This window comes from Lonchura striata, chromosome W (genome assembly GCF_050655825.1).
Source record: "Lonchura striata isolate lonStrDom1 chromosome W, ASM5065582v1, whole genome shotgun sequence".
Taxonomy (NCBI): domain Eukaryota; kingdom Metazoa; phylum Chordata; class Aves; order Passeriformes; family Estrildidae; genus Lonchura; species Lonchura striata.
The window spans coordinates 41,265,307-41,287,456 of record NC_140743.1 but is presented as its reverse complement, the minus strand read 5'-3'; the positions used below and the strand labels follow the sequence as shown (position 1 = coordinate 41,287,456).

Here is a 22,150-nt window from a genome sequence, read left to right as displayed (position 1 = left end):
ACCACTCAGGATTTCTCACACCTGGGTCTCCTCCTGGGTCAGAGGTCTCATAAGCCCCTCTAGAAATCTCAGCCCTCATTCTAGAGAGACTGCAGACTGTATAGAGAAAGCTTACCAGATTAAACACCAGGAAGATGGTCTCTAACAGTCAGGGGAAACTGAACATTCTCTAATAGGGAGGTAACAAATTCAGAGGAGAAGGAAAGGAAAGGCTGAAAAGCCTCATCCCCTACTTCCCCTCTAACAAACTGGCTGCACAACCATAACCATGAACCATACATTCCAGGAACAGACTTCAGCACCTTCATAAACCCCTGGAAGCCATTACACCCAAGCCCAGCCCGATGGATATTCTGGTCAGTGCCCTTCTACTGCAAAAACTATGTATTAGGGACAATACCGGAGCTATTCCTGGATAAAAAAATAAACCTAGGGACCATAGAGGGATTAAGATTTAAAAAAACCCTAGGGACCAGAGACACATGCAGGCCTTCACCCCAAGAGACACTATGAATTCAAGCAACATAACCAGTAACTGCTCCATACCAACACAAAGTAATTGGAACAAAAATATGATTACAAGAGGGTTTTTTCCACTCTCTTGAGCCACGAGTTGGGCGCCAAAATATTTGTCCTAGTTTAGGGCAAATTTGGGGAAAACCCTCTGGAAGGAGCCCCCAGAAAACAAACCTTCACTTTCTGAGTCAGTTATGAAAGCACAGAACATAGTATCCAACATAAACAGAACACACGATTGGAGATACAAACACCATAACATCACCCTAGGACACTACATTACTAACTTAGCTACTTAACTAATTTTAAAATCTTAACAAAAATATGCAGTCTTCTACTATCCTAATTATATTCTCAGCTGGCCCCTCAACTCATCTGCAGTTTTCAGTTATCCTAATTATATTTCTAGCTGACTCCTTGACTCATAATTGTCTATCTGCACTATTCTGAATAAATTGACTTGAAGCAGTAAAATAGACTGCTATCAGAAAGCAATTTAGCACAGCAGTATACTTTGTTTTGGGGAGAAAGTGAAGGACCTGGCCATGTTAGCTGATTATCTTCCTTAAAAAATTAGGTATTAAACATGTTATTAATACTATAGCTCTGGTCAATTAAGGTTAATAGAGATTATAGGTAACTTAAAACATAACAGAGCTTGGTAATTAATATCCTAAATAGCTTTTCTAAGAACTAGGTATTTTTAAAACAAGCATATTCTTTGAGAACATTCGTCACTCCTTACAATTTTCCTTTGTTCTGATAACAGGTAGATTTTTCAAGTTTTTATTTTTGGATGTTTATGGTATGGTATATGAATTAAGTAAAAATACCAACTGCATTTTATTCTATCCTAGGTAATTTGCAAGTCAGATGCTCCTACAGGGGATGTTCTGCTTGATGAAGCTCTGAAACACATAAAAGAGACCCAACCTCCTGAAACAGTACAAAATTGGATTGAACTGCTGAGTGGTAAGCCTTGAACATAATGTATTTGCTTTTTCCTTCTCAAATAAAGCTAATTATCTGGTATCACTAGAAATTATACTGTTATATTTTTTGTGGAGATAGCATGCAAAAAAGTTCATCACCCTGTCCTCTAGAGTAGTCTTTTGCTAATTTTAGCCTTTAGTCAAATATAACTTACTTGCTTTTGACTTAACTTGGTACAGAAAGCATCTAGATGGAAGTGTCAGAGGACATCTCTACTCTGTGGAAGAGGTGTCTTCAATATCCCCAGCTCCCATCTTGTGCCCACGTGGCTGACCCATATACTTCCAGTATGCATTCAGGGGGCCATTCCTCTTCTCCCCATTTTTTAAATCCTCCAATTAATTCCTTTTTCTTTAAGTCTTCATAAACTGGTACTTCTAGTTCATCCCCATCTTGCCCTGGCAAAAGGAAAAATCCTGGCTGTATGATTACCAGAGTACAACTCTCTTTCCACCAGGTGGGGAGTTTTAGGTAAGCTCTTTTCCCACATATCCAAAATAAGCCATCTGGTGCTTTCCAATAATCATTATCCTGTTGATTTATATTTTCCCAAAATTTGGATATTTCTGGGATTCCAGAATATGGATTCCCGCCTGTATTTTTACATTGAAAAAGTTTGGTTTCGTTATTATATTTACAATTTTTCCTATTTTTTTTACTCTGGGCCCAATACAGCATTGGTTCTTCTGGGACCCACCATGTAAAAGTCCCATTACTAACTTTATATCTCTTACAGGGAGTACTTCCTACTCTGTTAAGAAAATTTTTCCCAGTGTGACGGAGGCATTCTTCTCCTCTTAATGTTGAACAAAAACCCACCCTTCTGGCTCGTTCTCCCCTCTTATATTTGTACAGTTCCATTTAAGAAGTTCAACACAGGGCCTAGGCTACTGCCTTTCCATGGCCATTCCTCTGTCATCAAGACCCCCCACAGACCTAACTGTTGGTTACGTTTAGTTCTTTACTTATTCTTTCCCCCAAATCTGCAAACAAGCTTTTCCCTAATCTGGGGATTTTTAATTTCATTTTTTAATTGTTGTTTGAGTTTTGTATACAAATCTTCATGTGTGGTTGACCCAGGATTAGATTTCAGCATTTGCTTAGTAATTTTGTTTACTATCTTTTCCTTTACCGAATCCTGGACCCAACCCCTAAGACCAAATGTAAAGCAAACCCATCTTTCTCCCTTTGGACATTCACTTCTTAATCTATTATCACTTGTTCCTAAGTTTTCTGCAATTCAGTATGTTTGCCCATCTTGTGTACAGGTATCTAATTTGGATGGGTCATAACAATAACTGTCAACATGGGTATGGGAAGTAAAAAAGGAACCTTGGGTTTTTCCCAAATAAAGTGATTGTTAGCATTTTTGACATGAATTTGCTTGAATCCCAAAAGGGAAAAGACAAAAAAGGAGTGACAGTTGAAAAACGAATAGCAGAGGTCCAGTATGGCTTATACCCCCACCTCTCATGCCTAGGGGTTGCCACCCATAGCAGGTGCATATGATCTTCTTGTCAGCGAGTACAGTGGCCAATCCGGTCTTGCCCTCTATTTCCTTGTCACTTCATATTTGCTACTTTCCAGGCAAATTGCTTTTGACACTACTTAACTATGGTTTCCCACTGTTCCTCAGGGACTTCCCACTCAATTGGTATCAATAATTCCCACCCACAAAGTAAATTAACTATTTCTGCATCTGATAGCTACTATCTGTTCAAAATTGGTGAGCCACGCTTGTGACATATCATACAACACGAGTGTCTTTTATAAGAACTACAATACCATTTTTGTTCACAATCTGTATATTTACATATAACCCAGCTAGCATGTCCTGTATTGGGGTTTACAAGGCACAGTATATGCGTTGGTACAGAGGGTGGCTGAAATTCAACCCTTAGGTCAGGATATAAGCAATTCTCTTATTTATATTAAATCACAAGCTATACCAAATATTCTCTGGGTCTGAGATCTATATAAACCAAATCCTCCGGTTTGAAGAGGAAGTATGTCTCCCCAGGGAGGGTATCTGAGTTTACTCAGAGTTTCTCCAGGGGGCACTTGAAACCACTCATATAAGCTTCTCCTTACTTCCCAGTTGTCTGCTATCCATGGGAGATTATTTGGATCATCCCAGTCCACTACCACCTGATCCTGGTTTAAGAGTCAATTTTGTATCACCTAGTGCTGATGTTATAGTTAACTCCTTAAGTTCTTCCACAGGTCCTTTGATTCTGCTCTCATGTATCCACCCTCTTTCCTTGGTCTGGATCGCTGCTTCAGTCGTCAGCAGTACCGGAAAAGGACATTCCCATTGTGGAGTTAAAGATTGCTCTTTCCATGTTTTAACCAGTACCCATTCTTCTGGGTAGACACTATGAATTTTAAATTCTAAAGGTGCGGTTTGAAGGAATATCCCTCTCAATCGCAAATTTTCTGGAGTTCATGCAATTGTGGTGACATATTTTCTAACACTTGTTTCCCCTTCTTTGTAAGTAGCGGTTTCATGTTGAGTGGTCAAAAAGGGCAGCCCGAACATCATTTTATAGGGTGATACTCCCAAGTCTGATCTGGGTTGGTGTCCAGACCCTTAGTAGGGCCAAAGATAAACACTTGACCTATGATGTCTGGGTTTCAATCATCAGTTTATTTAAGGTCCTTTTTAAAGTCTGGTTCATCCTTTCTACCCGGCCCATACTCTGTGGGTGCCATGGAGTATGCAATTCCCATTCTATTCCCAGGGCCTGAGTTATTTGTTGTAAGACACTTGACGTAAAATGTGTTCTATCTTTCTTGTTAACCATTCCATACCAGGGAATAATTTGTTCCAAAAGGGTTTTACATACCATATTAGCTATAGCTCTAACAGCTGGGACAGCTTCTACCCACTGAGTTAAATGGTCTATTATTACTAATAAAAATTTCCATCTCTGCACTTGGGGAAGTTCAGTAAAGTCCACTTGGATGTTTTGAAATGGTCGCAGGGCTAACTCACAACGTCCTGGTGTTGTTTTTCTCATAACTTTTTATTTGCCTTTTGGCAAGTTATACATGTCTCAGTTACTTGCTTTGCTAATCCAAAGATCCCAATGCATCCATAATTTCTTAAAAAGTGATCACACAAAGCCTGAGTACCCCAATGAGCCTTCTGATGTATGTGTTCTAATATTTTCCTAGTAAGGGGCTTATTAAGTAACTGCCTCCCATCAGGGAGTTTCCATTTTCCAGATTGATCTTGTTCTCTCCCTATCTTAAGTCCTTTACTGCTTCAGTAAATTTTGGAATTTCCAATTCTTCCTTACCTGGAGTCAAAATTAATCTAACTTTTCTGCTCCCATTTTCTGCTGCATCTCTAGTCTCTTGATCTGCCAAATTATTTCCTCTTACTTCTGGGGTAATTCCCTTTTGGTGTCCTCTAACATGTACTACAGCTACTTCTTCAGGCAATTTTAATGCTTCTAAAACCTCTCGAATGAGTACCTCATGAATCAGCCCTCTTCCTTTTGAATTCAGTAACCCCCTTCCCAAATTTTTCCAAAAGTGTGCACTACCCCAAAGGCATATTTCTAATCGGTATATATGGTTCCTTTCTTATGTGCTAAATATTCTATGCTCTCTTTAGAACATATAATTCACAATATTGAGCAGACCAATTTGAAGGTAATTTCCCTTTTTCAATTGTCTGCATATTTTCCCCATTGACTAAAGCATATCCTGACATTCTATTTCCCTGTAAGCATCTAGATGAACCATCAACATATATTCTTTCCCCTTCCAGAAGCGCCTGTTCTGCTAGATCTTCCTGAACTTTAGTTTGATACTGTATAACGTCTAAACAATTATGTGTTAAGTCCCTCTTTGGTTCTCTGTAAAAAAATTATGCTGGGTTCAGATTTTTGCCTACCTCCAGGGTCAAGTCATCACTGTTTATCAGAATTGCTTCATATTTCAGCATCCTGGAATCTGTTAACTATTTTTCAGCATTTTGATTTAACACATTTTGGACTGCATGAGGTGTGTACACAATTAGTTTACTTCCAAAAGTAAGTTTACAGCTCTCCTCTACTAGGATGACAGTAGCTGCTATGGCTTGAATACATATTGGCCAGCCACAGCTCACTGGATCTATCAATTTAGATAAATAGGCTACTGGTCTCTTCACTCCTCCCCATTCCTGGACTAAAACTTCATGAGCTACTCCACCTTCCACATTAATATACAGATAAAAAGACTTTTCTAATGAGGGTAAACTCAAAGCTGGTGCTGAGGCTAGTTTAAACTTTAGTTCCTCTAATTTATTGTCATCTTCTCAAGTCAAATTTACCTTGTCTTCCTCGGTCAACTTTTCATATAAAAACTTCACTGCCTGTGTATATCTTTCAATCCACAGCCAACAATACCCTAATAATCCAAGCAGTTTTCTAACTTCTTTCTTTGAAGAGGAGTGGGAAGGCATAAAATTCTGGCAATCCTCTCAGGATTTAGCTTTTGGCTACCTTTACTTATTAAGTGACCAAGATATTTCACCTCTGTCTCCGCAGATTGTAATTTCCCTTTTGATACTCTTAATCCTTTTTCCCCAAGAAAATTCAGAAGTTTTAAGTAGCATCCCTAACTTCAACTTCAGCATCTTTTGATAATAAAAGGTCATCTATATACTGGGTAATCTGTATTCCAGGAAGAGTAGGGAAGTTCTGTAATATTTCTTCTAAAGCTTGCCCAAATAAATGTGGAGACTCAGTAAATCCCTGTGGCAATTTTGTCCATCTTAATTGATGTTTTTGTTCAGTACTTGGATCCTCCCCTGAGGGAAGATTATGCTCCTGCACGGTGTGGGTGGAGGGAGGCAGAGATCTCTGAAGCTTGCTCTTGGGGAAAGAGGTTTATTGGGGTGCAGGAAGGTCCGAGCCTCGTGCTGTCAGGCGTAGCACGTGGCCGGGCCTAAGAGGATGAGGGAGGGGAGAGACAAACGGTAGGAGAGGGGAAGCCCCAGGGGGGAGGAAGTCCAAAAGGGGGAGAGGTCCAAGAGGGGGGAGGGAGGAAGTCCAAGAGAGGGGAGAGGGTCCAAGAGGGCGAAGAGGTTCCAAGGGGGGGAGAAAGTCCAAGAGACCGCATGGCCCCTCAGAGCTCCCTTTTCAGGGGCTCCTAGATGGGCTGGGACAAGGCATGGGACAATGGGGTTACAGACATCGATGTTTTAGGGGCAGGTACAGAGGTGTGGGATGAGCCATACAATCTTTTGGGGAGTGGGATGGAACAGTCCATTTCACTCCAGGACTCATCCAAGGGCAGAAGTGACATCCGGCTAGCTGAGAGAACAAGCATATCTATCTATCATCTGCAACACTCCCCTCCAAAAGCAAAAATATTTTGACTATCTTCTGCTAACAGACAAACCCAAAATGCATCTTAAGATCCACCACGCTAAACCACTGATGTTGAGGCAGGACTTTACTTAAAAGGGTATAGGGATAAGGTACCATTGGGTAGCGGGTCCGGGTTCTTTTGTTAATTTCCCTTAAATCTTGAACTAATCTCTAAGTCACATCCTGTTTCCTTATTGGGAGAATAGGGGTATTATGAGGAGGCATGCAAGGTTCCAATGTCCCATCCTTTATCAATAGTTCTGTGATAAATTTGACCACGCATTTAGATAAATGTGATTGAATCAAGGATTTTATTAATTACAGCAAGCAAGGCAAAAGCAAAAACAGCGCTGGGCGACAGGGGAGTCCCCGCTCCTCCAACTGCTGCAACCACAACAGGTTTTAGTTCATCTCTTATACAGTTCTAGAAGCCGTGCTCTGCCTCCTGGTGGTCCTGTGATAAAGGCTGAGTGGTCTTCTTCATGCTTGAGTTCCTGGAACTTAAGGCTTGTTGAGCAATTACACACTAAGCAAGAGCATGTTTGCATATGAGTTTCATCTTGATCTTAGAGCCTTAGTTTTCTGGTTTTAACCCTTTAATGAACAAAACATACCTCAATCTATCACAATCCCCCCTTTTTCTCTTGTTAATTTTTGTTCATTAAATCTTTGCAACTCCTGTCTGGCCAATTCCAATGCCTCTACAGTTTCATCTTCTGGTATTTGATCATATTTGGCTCTAATAAGCATAAGGTGTGCAGCTTCTAAGCATCCCTTTACTATTGCCACCAATTTATTAAATATACAAGGCCCAAACGTCAAGTCAAGAGTTAGTAAAATTAATGGTTCGGCCATGGTAGACAGTAAGGTAGCTAACCAAGGGGAGTGATTGAACCAAGTCTCATACCAATTTTGCTGTGCCTCCCTTTCCCTTTTTCTTTGTTCTAGTCGTTTTCTCAATTTTGCCATTGTATCTACCACTACCCCGGTGTGGTCTGCATAAGCACAACATTCCATTTTAAGAGCTACACATAACCCACCTTGTTGTAAAAACAATAAGTCTAATCCTCTTCGGTTTTGCAAGACTACTTCTGAAAGAGATCTTATCGATTTTACTAAACCATCAATGGCTTGTTCTATTCTGCTGAGATCTTCATCTACCGAAATCCTTAATGCCTTAAATTCCTTCTGTTGGTTAACTAAGGAAGCTACCCCTGTTCCTGCTCCTATTCTCTCTACTGTAAGGAGAGTTGCTATGGTTAGGGTGGTAAGAGGCTCTCTTTTTTCCAAGTAGTGTTCTGATGTTGTGTGTTGTTTGTAAATGTATTCATTTGTATGGTAAGTAATTCGGGGTATAATAGATATTTGAATATAATAGTCATGGGTGTGGTTACACAGTTTTAGTGAAAGGCACGGGGTGATCCCTATACTTTTGCATACCCACCTGGTGTTGGCGGCTGGTAATAACCAGTCAGCCGGTGGTTTTCCCGTTCTTATTACTGACATGATTGTCCCACAAAGATGTTCCTTATGCTTTGGTATATTTCCCATGCATCTCCCTTTTCCTGATACTTGAGAGAGAGTTAATCCCTGGAGCGTTTCCTTTTTCTTTTTCTAGAGGCATTGTGCCGGGTTAGTTCCATTAATTCTTCTGGCTTTTGCTGTTACCCCAATGCCTTCATAGAATGGTGGTCTAATATTATAGCATAACCAGCATTCCTTAGTTAATTCTGGGTTTGTCTTGTTTAAGATTCCATAACTAGCTTGCATAACTTTCCATAGAGCACTATATTCTAACCCTGTTTTGAATATAGTTTGGTTTTCTTTTCTCTGCTGAGTAATTGTAGTATTGTCAATTTCATTAGTAACATTCCATTGATTTCTCAATTCCTCATTTGGTTCTCCTGCTTCTGGGTTGGGTCCCACCAGTTCTGGATCAGGGGGTACTTGCTCTTTCCTGATAAGGATATGTCCTCCGCTATCTACCTGAGGTCTGGGTTCCCATATCCTTACCCCCCAGGTTTTTCCTAGGAACCATCCTGGTTCTGCAGGTTGTGTAACATTAATGTAAATCCAGTGACAGTTTCCTTTTTGACTAATTCCCCCCACAAAATCACGTATCGGAGGGTTGCATCTTTAGGGATCCCATCCCACCCTTATGTATTTATCTGTTTTTTCAACCTGCCAGTCTGAAGCAATGGTTTCGCAACCCCAATAGCCACAATAATAATGTCTAGGATAGTTACAATAGCCTTTCTCCAGGTTTGAACTAGGGCAGAAGTAGAATCCAGGATCAAATGTTAATTCAACATGTACAATGTCCCTTAGAGAGCATGTAAAGGAAGGGGCTCCAGGTGTAATTATAGTCCAAAGTGTTTTCTGATCTTCCTATTGAATTAAAGTCCATTTAAAGGGTTCATGTGTATACTGTATTTCCCCTATACCTTCAATACTATCAACCTCCTTTGCACACAACACACTCAGAAGAAAGAAAATATATTGGGCTAAGTGGTGGAGATTATTGGAGGCGTAGGCTGTTCGGTAATTCTGATTTATTAGTGCCTTTCCCTTGTTCAAATAATTTGGGTCTCGCAGATCACACCAAGGCTTTTTAGTCCCACTCCTGAGGCAACTCCAAGAGCGCTGCTCTAATATCCCAATTCGGGGTTTTTTTCTTCCACCATCTTTTACTCTTCTGCCTCGCTCGTCAACTCGGTTGCTTCGAGCCACGAGGGGTACTATCTTCTCAGCAGCAGGGGTATTCATCAGGATGTATTTGAGATAGAGCATATCGCTTCCTCTGCCTGTTGATATAGGAGTGCCAGTGGACTTCCTTCAGGTGTCTGCGGCAAATGCTTTCAGTAATTTTGGCTACAAAAGGGACGGGCTGGTTCAAATTATAACAATAATAATTTGGTTCAATTCCTTTAGTAAATATTTCCCACCATTCCTCTGATTCTACCCCTCATTCCCCTTTAGACTCCTCACTTTAGGATCTAATCAGTAATCTCATGCTGGAGCTTCCAGCAAGGACCGCAAATTCCTCTGGGTGGAATTCCCCGCCTACAATGAATCCACCACTTTTCCCGGCATACTTTACATATATAGCAAACAAAAGGGTAGCAATTACAGTCAAGGTTCCCACACCTTACCCTAATATCACTATTACTCTAACATTACTATTACAAATCAGTCCTTCTTCTGTGTAATATGGGCTGGGTAAGTAATCATCAATAGTCCTTTAGTTGGATTTTCAGTTTTAAATCTCCAGGAGAACTGGTCACTTGACACTTGGGTACTGGTTTCTCCACTGGTTCTTTAACTCTGTTGGCATGGGTCCATCCTTTCTCGGCTGTTCTTATTGCGGTTTCTGTAGCGAGCAATACAAGATAAGGACCTTCCCATTGAGGGGTTAGTGATGTCTCTTTCCATGTTTTTATTAATACCCAATCTCCTGGTTGTATTTGATGTATTCTCATTTCCAGTGGAGGTCTCTGAGCTATCAATCCTTTTTTCGATAGCTCATTTTTGTATTTCATTAAATTAACAATATAGGTGTTCATGTTTTTATCCCTTAGACTTGGATGGTCTTGGGTCTCTTCTAGATTATAAGGCATCCCATATAGCATTTTAAAACGGGAAATTCCCATGTCGGATCTCGGTTGGGTTCTTATGTTCAAAAGTGCTAATGGTAAACACTTTACCCATGACAGTTTAGTTTCTATCATGAGCTTTGTCAATTGTTTCTTTATTTCCCCATTCATTCTTTCAACTCTTCCCGAGCTTTTAGGGTGCTATGGGGTATGGTAGTCCCATTTTATCCCTATTGTTGCTATTACTTCTTTGATCATTCTGGACACAAAATGGGGTCCCCTATCTGAATCTATTGTTTCTGTGACCCCGTACCTGGGAATTAAGTTTTCCAGTAAGATTTTTACTACAGTCTGCGCTGTTGCTTTTGTTGTTGGAAATGCTTCAATGAAATGTGTTAAATGGTCTATTATGACAAGTAAATACTTATACCTTCCAACTTTAGGTAGCTCAGTAAAGTCTAATTGGATATTTGTGAAAGGCCTATATGCTAATAGTCTTCCTCCCAGTGGTTTTTCTCTCAGGTATGTTTTATTTACCCTTAGGCAGGTTATACAGCCTCTAACTATTTGCTTAGATAAATTGTATAATACAATACACATATATTTGGTTGCAAAGTGATCTGCCAATGCCTGTGTTCCCCAATGGGTCTGACTATGGAGCCTCCTCAAAATTTCCAGAGCTATGGATTTTGGTAATACTATTCTCCTATCCGGGAGTTTCCATTCTTTTTTTAGATTTTCTGTTAGTCCCATTTGTGACAATTTTTCTTTTTCTTGTATTCTAAAACTATAAATGTGCCATACTTTACCATGTAAGTAACAATGTTCAGCAGTGGGTGAATCACAGGCACATTTTATTGCATTGATTCCCCAATCTTTCCAACAGATGTAACATGGGAATTCTCCTAAACTGTCCCCGCATGCATTGCATTTCCGTCTTTCTTCCCACGGGTCTTCTTCTTTACCTTGTCTTACAGGTAGTAATGCAGCCCTCTTTGCCTCTTGGTCTGCTGCATTGTTCCCCCTGCTTTTAAAATCTAACCCCCTCTGGTGTCCCTTTAGGTGAACCACTGCAATCCTCCTTGGTCCCCTCAAGGCCTGGAGTAATTGTTTTATGAGTTCTTGATGGACTAGATCCCTTCCTTGGGAATTTATTAGCCCCCATTCTTCCCAGATTTTCCCAAAAGTATGTACCACCCCATATGCATATTTGGAATCTGTATATATTGTTCCTATTTTCTTTTCCAACAATTTTAATGCTCATAGGACTGCATATAATTCACATGCCTGAGCAGACCAGGCTTTGCTCAAGGGTCCCGATTCTAAAACTCTTAGTTCCTTTCCTTCAATGATTGCATAACCCGATACTCTTTTTTCTTTAACCACTTGTGATGATCCATCCACAGTCTCTCTTCCTCCTCCAGTTCCTCTTCTTCTAAGTCTGGTCTAATTTTGGTTTGCTCCTCTATAGTCATCATGCAATCTTGTGTCAATTTGTTCTCGTCTGGTTCCCCGTATAGAAACTGGGCGGGATTCTGTAACATGGTTACTTCCAGGGTTAATTTTGGTGAATCTAGTAAAATCTCTTCATATTTCAGGAGCCTAGAGTCTGTTACCTATTTTTCAGCTTTTTGTTGCAATATTCCCCTGATGTTATGCGGTGATAACACTTTTAGTTCCCCACTAAAAGTTATTTTATTAGCCTCCTCCACCAAAAGGGCACATGCCACAACAGCTTGTAAACATGTTGGCCATCCTTTACTAACTGGATCTAACAACTTAGAGAGTTAACTTACTGGCTTATTTTTCCTAGCCCAATCCTGGGTTAGTACCCCGTACGCTGATCCATTTTCAGTATTTATATACAAGTAGAATGGCCTTTTTAAATCAGGTAATCTTAATACTGGGGCGTTAACCAGATCATGTTGCAGTTCTAAGCTCTGTTCATACTCCCTATTCCATTTTAGTAACCCATCCTGACTGAGTTTGTTATACAAAAACTTTACTTTGCTGCTGTAATTCTCAATCCACTGTCTGCAATATCCCACTAACCCTAATAACTGCCTCACCTGTTTTTTATTTTTCGGGGGTGGAAATGAGAGGATCCCATTTACTCTTTCAGGGTCTATCTTCTTTTCTCCTTTACTTAAATAATGTCCTAAATATTTCACTTCTTCTACAAATTGTAGTTTTGTTTTTGAAACCTTTAGTCCCTTTAAACTTACGAAGTTCAATAACTTAATGCTTTCTTCACAAACTTTACTTTCTTCCTCTCCTGCGACTAGCCGGTCATCCACATACTGGATTAGGGTTACACCTTCCCCTACCTGGTATTCTTGGAGGATTTGTTCTAAAGCTTGCCCAAACAGATTAGGAGACTCGGTGAATCCTTGGGGCAACACTGTCCATCGTAGTTGCTGGCGTCTATGAGTTTCTGGGTCTTCCCATTCAAAGGCAAAATAGTCTCTACTGTCTTTTTCCAGAGGACAAGCCCAGAACGCGTCTTTCAAATCTATTACACTATACCAATTATTTTCTGGTCCTAATCTACTTAAGAGAGTATATGGATTGGCAACCACTGGGAACTGAGCTACTGTCCTCTTATTAATTTCTCTTAGGTCATGCACTAGGCGATAGGATCCATCGGGCTTTTTGACTGGTAAGATAGGCATATTAAAGGGGGACATACAGGGTTCTAAAAGTCCTTTACTCAGTAGCCTATCAATTTCAGGTTTTAGTCCTCTTTTTCCTTCTGGAGATATGGGATATTGTTTGACCCTTATGGGGATCTCTGGGTTCTTCAGAGTTACTGAAAAAGGTGGAATACTAAGTTGGCCAACACTATCAGGTGTATACCATACTTCAGGATTGATTCTCCTTTCATCCTCGACCCTAAGAGGACATAGTCTTATCTTCAACTCTCTATTATTTACTTCTAAGTTTATTCCTAATTCTATTATTAAATCCCTCCCCAACAAGTTGTAATCTACCTCAGGTGCCAATAAAAGATTTCCTATTCCAATCTTTGATTCTGTTTCTATTAATACATTGTTAGTAATGGGAACCTCAAAGGGTTCTCCCTTGGCCCCTACTACTAGTGCTGTTTCACGGGACACCTTACATCCAGATGGCAAAACTTGGATTGTCGATCTGTCTGCTCCCGTATCTACCAGGAATTCGAATTCCTGGTGCTGGGGACCTATTTTAAGTTTTATCAAGGGCTCCGGGTATTTTTGGGTCCCCAGTAAGTAGAACCCCTGATCCCGCTAATCCTCTTTAAACATTTTCTCATCCTTCTGTCTCTGTCTACAGTCTCTCTTAAAATGCCCCTTTCCCCCACAATAAAAGCACACATTCACTTCTCTCTTTTCTACCTTTGAATTTTCCTCCCTACCTCTGGGAGTAGTTCTCCGGGCTTCTCCAGGCCTTCGGGGGAAATCCTTTTCCCAGCTTTCCCTCACCGCAGCCACCATCATTCTTACTTGTCTCCTGTGTGTTTCTTCATCTCTTCTCACGTACAACTTCTGGGCTTCGCTTAACAGCTCATCCAATCCCCTATCTTGCCAATGATCTAACTTCTCTAGCTTCTTCCTTATATCATCCCAGGATTTAGCAACAAATTGTGTTTTTAGAAGTGCCTGACCCACTGCAGTATTCGGGTCCAATCTTGAGTACAGTTGTAGGTTTTTCCTCAATCTTTCTAACCAATCTGTAGGAGTTTCATCTTTCTTCTGCCTCTCACTAAAGGCTTTATTTATATTTTGCCCCCTAGGTACTGCTTCTCTTACCCCTTGTATAATTACTGTTCTTAAATCTTGCATATGAACTCTATCTGCTTGATTCTGATGGTTCCAATTAGGATTATTTAGGGGCTATTTGATATTTGCTTATGGACCTTGGATATGTTGTGCATCCCAAATTCGCATTCCCGCATTTCTGATCATATTCTTTTCCTCAGCAGTAAAGAGGATGTTCATGATTGACTGTAACTCATCCCAAGTGTATATATTAGGACCCAGAAATTTATCTGATTTCTCTGCAACCCCTAGAGGATCTTCCAACAAATTCCCCATCTCCTACTTAAAATCTCGTACATCTCCCGAGCTGAGGGCAACCGAAATAAACCCAATACCTGGTTGTGCCCCTCCCATGGGCATTTCCCTCAACGGGTACAGGTTATGCTGTCTAGCTCTGCTCCTTGTCATCGGTCCCTCATGCTTCGGGGATTCGGGATTCTCATCCTCCTCTTCCGAGGACATATCTGGGGGTGGGGGAGCATTTGGGCCTGGTGGAGGTATATACGGGGGTGGAACTAGCAGGATTTCTTCCTTCTTTTTATCCTTTCTTCTTGCCCCGGAGTTATCCACGGGTGATTTTTCTTTCAAGGGGTATAAAAACACTCTACTGCTAGGACTTTCTACCCATATTTTTGCATATTCACTCTCCTCCTGACTGAAAGGGGTTTTGGTGTTTACCCATATGTTCAGGTCCTGCTTCATCTAATCTTCTGAGGACCCAAATATGGGCCAATAAACATTGTGTGATATTTGTTTCCCCCCCCACACTTCTACACAGTAATGAATCATTTTTGCCTTATCCTTATCTCCAGTGCCAGGGGAATGTCTCCAATTGTGTAACATAAACCCCAATGGGCTGTCCCCAGGAACTGGGGGAAGTTTTACAGGTACAGAGGGCTTGCTCTTCCCCTGCCCCATCTTCTGGAGTGCCTTCAATCGTTACACGCAACCACTCGCTTCCCCTGGTTCATGGCTCACGCCCTCGTGAGCAATGAGAACCGCACTACTAAGGGTCCTCACTCACTTGGGGAGTCCGAGCTGCCGACCCCCCTCTCATACACACACTCGTCACACTCCAGGATCCCGACCCCGACCAAACGGCTTCCCTTTTAATACTCACACTTCCTGCGTCTTCGTCCAGACCTTTGTGCACAAAGTTTATAGGGTTGACCGGTCCCTTTGCTTTAATGCCTTGAATTTAGGTTCGTCGGTGGGAGTGAGGCAGGTACCGATCACCAAGGCCACCAGTCGTGGGGTGCCTCCTCAGTAATCGTGCCCTATTGTACCAATCCCATCTGAGTCATGGCACCAAATTGTGATAAATTTGACCACGCATTTAGATAAATGTGATTGAATCAAGGATTTTATTAATTACAGCAAGCAAGGCAAAAGCAAAAACAGCGCTGGGCGACAGGGGAGTCCCCGCTCCTCCAACTGCCGCAACCACAAGAGGTTTTAGTTCATCTCTTATATAGTTCCATAAGCCGTGCTCTGCCTCCTGGTGGTCCTGTGATAAAGGCTGAGTGGTCTTCTTCATGCTTGAGTTCCTGGAACTTAAGGCTTGTTGAGCAATTACACACTAAGCAAGAGCATGTTTGCATATGAGTTTCATCTTGATCTTAGAGCCTTAGTTTTCTGGTTTTAACCCTTTAATGAACAAAACATACCTCAATCTATCACAATTTCTATTACCGGTGTTAAGCTTTCTCTTCCTTCTACTGGTATAAGGTACTGACACACATGCATAGGACATTCTTTCTCAAGCATTACCCTTATGGGGTCAATATCCAATCCTCCCCTATTTTCTTCCCCAGCCCAAACTTTTTTTAATCCTTTCCCTCATCTTCTTGGCAGAGTTTTAGCACTTTGGCTACCATATTTCCTTCTTCAGGTATAACCGCTATTCATATGAAACATAAATTTTAAGGAATTTAGAGATTCTAGAGGAGCTAAGATTTTAGTTGGAGATAAGCCTTACTAGAGTTAATTAAAATAAATGAGTAGGCCTTGATGAAGTTAAGAGTAAGTAGTTAACTAATAATTGATTGCTTGTCAGCACAACGTTTAGTTAGCTGGGTTTATAATGAAGAATAGAGAAACTGACAAATAACTTTTAGGAACATAAGACAATTGTGGGCCTCCTCTGTTCTGAAAGCAATTGAAGACAAGGAATGGGAGTTCTACCAAGAGTTCATTTGTCATATTTGCATTGAAAAGGTAGCAAGGTCAAAACAAGGAAGACTTCATTTACTTCCTCATTTTGGGACCCCCCCCCCCATGAAAGGGACCACTGACCCATTTCAAGGAACAAACTACGCATGCTTAATAGCTTTTGAAATGATTAGCATACGAAGAGAGGAATGGGATGTACCAAAATTATGAATATGTATTTGTATTTTGGGTATTCAATACTTGTATGGATAAAAGGACTCTGTAATCACTTGGAAGGTGCGGTGTGTACTTGGGAGCTATCCCGCATGCTGCCCGGCGTCGAATAAACATACACTTTCTAACTTTAAACTGTTAGAGAGTTTTTGTCCGTCACAGTTGGATATTGGTACTAGATAAATATCCATATGTCCTGGGTTGTAAGATAAGCTTGTATTCTATTTGCCATCTGTTGAAGGCAAACCGGTTGGACAGGTTTTTGTTATCTCTCAGAGACAATGGTTTGCCCCGTAGAGGCAATGGTTTGTTTATACACTATTGACTGACTCACTGCCGGGCTGGTAAATGTAACACCATCCTATTGTGAGGGGTCCCATCCAGAGGGGGAAGCCAAGCACTCTATTATGGTTTAAAGGGGTAGCTTTTGGGGAGAGAGGCTGGCTGGCTCTCTCTCTTCGCGGGATTCCCAGGGAAGCAGCTCTCTTCAGCGGCTCTCGCAGCGAAGCAGCCGGAGCGCGCTGAGGCGGCGGCGGCGGAGCTCGGAGGCAACCCTGGCACAGAGGAAGACCGGCCCCACTGCCACCAGATCTTCAGAGGAAAACTATACCCTTCTAAAGATCACCACTTCAGCTGCAATTCATCAACCATTGCAAGGGGATCAATTGTCCCAGCAGAACTGCTACTGGCACCCCGACTCCTCAGGTCCTGGACTTTTTTCACTGGTTTTGTTTGTACCGATTGCATTTGCCTTTTTAAATTGTTGTCTAGTTTTCTCCTAGTAAAGAATTGTTACTCCCATTCCCACATCTTTGCCTGAGAGCCTTTTAATTTAAAGATCCTGGTAATTCAGAGGGAGGGGGGTTTGCCGTTCTCCATTGCACAGGAGGCTTTGCCCTCTTTCACAGACTCCTGTCTTGTCGAACCAAGACACCATATTTTTTTAATAAATCAACTAATTGTACCTGCAAGTCTCGCCCCAATAAGTTGCAACATGATCCAGAGACTAATAAGACATCTCCCACCCCTATTCTAGTTTCCCCTTCAATTACCACATTTTTGATTACAGGAACCTTAAACCCTTCTCCTTTGGCTCCTGTTACTTTTATGGTGCCATTTCTTACATTACACCTATTCAGAATAGTAACTACACAAGTTCTCTCTACCCCAGTATCAACTATAAATTCGAATGCTTTCCACCAGGGGCCTACTTTTAAAGTTATCAAAGGCTCTAGGTGGTATTTATCCACCAGGAAATAGAACCGCTGACATCCCTGGTCTTCTGATTCTTCTGAATGTGTCTCTTGGAATACTTTCAGGTTCTTCTTTAGGTGAGGGCAATCTCTCTTATAGTGTCCCTCTTCTCCACAATTTTTATTTTTGGTTTGCTCCTGAGATTTTGATTGTGCTGGGGTTCTGTTTCTCCCCCTGTCCCTATCTCTAAAGCCTGAATACCTGGGAATGGTACCTGGGGGCTTCAGATCCCTTGGAGAGTTACTCTCTCACATGGTGGCTATCATAAATTTAGTTTTTGCCTTGGCTTTTTCTTCATCCCTCCACACATAAACATTTTGGGCTTCTTTCAATAATTTATTTAATGCCTTATCTTGCCAGTCCTCAATTTTTTCCAACTTCTTCCTAATATCTGGCCAGGCATGGGTGACAATGTTAACTCTTAATAGGGATTGTCCTGCTATACTATCAGGGTCTATCCCAGAGTACTGCTACATGTTCTTCTGGAGCCTTTCTAACCATTCAGTTGGAGTTTCTTCCTTACCTTGCTGCCCATCAAAAGCTTTGTTAACATTTTGCCCTCAGGATGCTGCCTCTTTCATCCCTTTGATTATCAAACTATGATAATCATTCATATTTCCTCATCCTCCTGCGCCATTATGATTCCAGTTAGGAGATGCTATTGGTGTTTTCTGGTCCCCTAGGGGGCCTTCTTGATTTTCTCTTTCCCAAATTCTCATTCCGGCAGCCCTAATCATCTGCCTCTCCTCTTGGGAAAATATAATGCCCATTATTGACAGCATTTCTTCCCAAGTAAAACTGTCGGGGTTTAAAAATTGGTCTAATTGTTCAGCTAAATTGGGGGATCTTCTAATAACCGTTTTATTTCCCTTTTAAAATTTCTGAAGAGGTCAAAAGAGCATTCACAAATCCTATCCCCCCTTGAGCCCCTCCCATAGGTACTTCCCTTAAAGGAAATAAGCTGATTTCTTGATCAGACTAGCCATTCTGTTCCTCAGTCATCACAACCTTAGGAAGGACTTTTTTCACTTGCCATGGAGTGGTGGCAGGGGAGGAATTATTGAGCAGACCTCAAGATCTTGCTGAACTTCCCTTAGTGTTGTGACAGGGTCCTCCATTGAAAGGGGGGGTGGGGGGGGAAGTGGAGCAGCAGGAGTTGCCGGAGGGGCAGGGATTGTTGGAGGGGGGCAGGAGCCACTGGAGGGAAAGGATATGGGGAGGGGGGGAAATGCCTCCAATAGTTGTTACCTCTTTTCCTTCTTTTTCTCTGCTTGCTCTGTCTCTGAGGCTCCTGATACCTTAAAAATGTTTACTCACAGGGGCCAAATTTCACCCGTCCAGCAGGAGGCATATTTACTTTCCTCAGGATTGAAAGATTCTTTTGCATTTACAAATGTTTAAAGCTTGACAAATCCAACCCTCAAAAGACTCATACCTAGGCCAATAGAGATGACAGGATCTTATTTCATTTTTTGTCCACTCTGTCATACAATAGTGAATAATTTTGACTTTATCTTTTCCTTTTGTACATGGATTGCTATCCCAGTTAGCTAACTTAATTCCCAGTGGACTATCCTGGGGTATATCCGCCAGTGCCTTTCTGGTCCCCTTTTTCCTCGGACCTGACTTACTTGTTCCTTGTCCCATGTTGCTGGAACCTGACCTGATTGTCCGTGAGCCCTATTTCTTTGCTCTAACTCACTCCTCCAGCAGCTTGGACACCACTCACTCCTCACAGTTGTTTCTCACACTAAGCACAGAAAATCTTTCCTCTCCAGAAATACAATCCACCACCTTCCAATCAACAATTGATATAACGCATACTCATTCACTCATAATCTCTCACTTTGTGTCTATGACACATTTCACTCACTCTCATTCCATTACCATGACAAAGTGACAAAACAACAATAAGATATTTTTATTTTCAAATGTCTTGTTAACACTCACCCACAGGTATTACTTATCACGTAAAATGCTTTAATTTGGGGCATATGATCTCTGTCTGCCCCTTCCATGTACTAAAGGACAGCAGAACTCCAAAACTCTTAGGGTAGCTATCTAGAGATCTGTTTTTTCTCAGATCTGGCAGCTGAGCAGAAAGTCGTATCAATAAAACCTCAAATGTTGTTGGCCAACCCCAGATGCTCTTGCGTACAGGATCCCTAATGAATTTTCCTCTTAACCTCCACAGATCCCAACCCTAAATCTGACACCCCTTTTGGGACTGAAGACATTAACTCTCGTCCCCTATTTCCTAGTGGATTGCCTAGGAAATCCTTTGCTCCCTTTCCTGGGGTCCAACCTCTCCCTGGGACCCAGTCCCAGTTACCCCTGGGGATTGCTCACTCTACCTTTTGCTTCGTCTCTTTCCTGGCTGGTCTCCTCGCAGAGACAATGGAACCGCGGCTAGAAGGACTCTGCACTGGCTTTGCAGATACAATCTGTCCAGAGACACACTGGCTAACCATACCAACTCTGCTTATATGCCCTTTTTATTGCATCAGTCAAATATATATTAATAAATGATCATACAGATTCAAACATATCTTTGAACTTGTTTACATGTTCCAGGAACTTTTTAGCATAGTCCCTCCTCTAATCTGCCTTTTTAGAGCATGTGCAGTAATCTTGGGTGTGGCTTTGAGGGTTGTGTGTCACCCCCTACAATGGCCCCCTGTTCTGTGGTTTCAGCAGGTGACAGTTATTGATAGCCAAAGTGTCAGTAGCAGGGGTCCTCATCACGCCTGTTCCTCAAATGTTATGTGACCATGTAGACAGTTTAGCTATTTCAGTTATTGTAAGTTAACCTCAAGTACTTTAAATCAACATCAGCTACTTCACAAATATGTCTGAGTTATTTTAATTATTGCCAGTTATCTACAAAAATAAAAGCATTAGTTATTATTTCACAACTATAGCTACTTCTGCAAAAGTTAACATTATATTATAATGTACGGCACATAGTATCCACTTTAATATTCCAAAAGCCAAAACTACAATATGTGTTTATCACATTTCCCCACCTGCCGAATCGGAGCTACCCCCACCAGGTAGGAGCTGGGTTCCACCCAGTGCCACCCCGGAAGCACTGGGGCATGCATAGGAAGTTGGCAAAACTATTGGCCCAAAACTGGGTCCCACTCCCCCATCCTGGGCTGTGTAAGTGGGGGAGAGGCGAGGGGCAGACAGGGGAAAGCCAGGTTCCTGCCCACAGCCTCATTGCTGTGGCACAGACTACTGCCCTCAACCTGAGCAGCATAGACAGGAGGGAAGAGGGAAGCAGCTGGGATGGCTCCTCCCACTGCAGGAGCCAGGTTCTTGACATCCCCACCCTGGACAGTTGGCAGTGCAAGGGCCCCGCCCCCACCCTTACTGGCAGAGGATACATCCGCACCGCCCACCATGACAGTCACAGCTGCACTGCCTACAAGAAGTAAGTCATCCTCTGGGGTGGGCTGGTCCCTGCTCCTAGCCCCTCCCTGCAGCAGTAGCAAAGGCAGTGAGGCTACCGTGGGCAGCTCAGGTGGGGCTGGGGAGGTCACCACCAATGGCGGCGGTGACCAGGATTGTAACAAAGGTAGCAGAGCCGAGGCCAGAGCCACCCCTGGCAGCAGGGGCGGTATGGGGCTCTGCTCACAACCTCGCCTCCACCCACAAATGGCAGTGCCCACAAAAGTCACCCCAGTAGCACTCTCGGGAACCACATCCCCAACTTCTACGTGGGCAGCATAGAGGGGTCCCAGAGGCAGGAGGTGGGTTGGGCTATGACCATGTTTGTGCAGAGGGGCAGCTCCACCTGGCAAAGGCTGCAAAGGAACCAGCGGCAACTGCAAAGGAGCAGGTTGAGGCAGTGGCGGTGGCAGCAGTGGCTGCAAAGGGATGGGTCGTGGCTTCAACAGAGGTGGTGGTGCACTGGGAGCCACTCTTGTGGGTCCCTGATTCCCTAGTCCCCTCAAACTCAGAACTATCAATAAACCTAAGTCTAATATCTCTGGATGTCTGACACAGATTTTGTTCTCTAGGGGCTCTTTACACTGTTTCTCCTCATTATCTTTCTTTCCTTTCAAAACCATAACAGGCTGCTGCTCCACCAGAGTTTAATTTGATTCATAACATTTTCGTTAGTCTGGGCGGTTTATAAGGAGTAAAAATAGTTCTGAATACAAAATTTCCCATAATCTTTTTTCATGGCGGAGAATAGACAGAAGTTGAGATACCATCATGTTTTCTGGGGTTCCATATC

The 22,150-nt window shown here is 42.1% G+C and overlaps 1 protein-coding gene across 1 annotated transcript in view; it reads left to right on the top strand.

Moving 5' to 3' along the window:
* LOC146763195 (Golgi phosphoprotein 3-like) overlaps positions 1 to 22,150 on the top strand; it is a 135,523-nt gene that overhangs the window by 98,594 nt on the left and 14,779 nt on the right. The window contains exon 3 of the mRNA XM_085571170.1: positions 1,374 to 1,488. Within this exon, the coding sequence (XP_085427296.1) occupies positions 1,374 to 1,488 (115 nt within the window). The remainder of the gene's footprint in view (positions 1 to 1,373; positions 1,489 to 22,150) is intronic.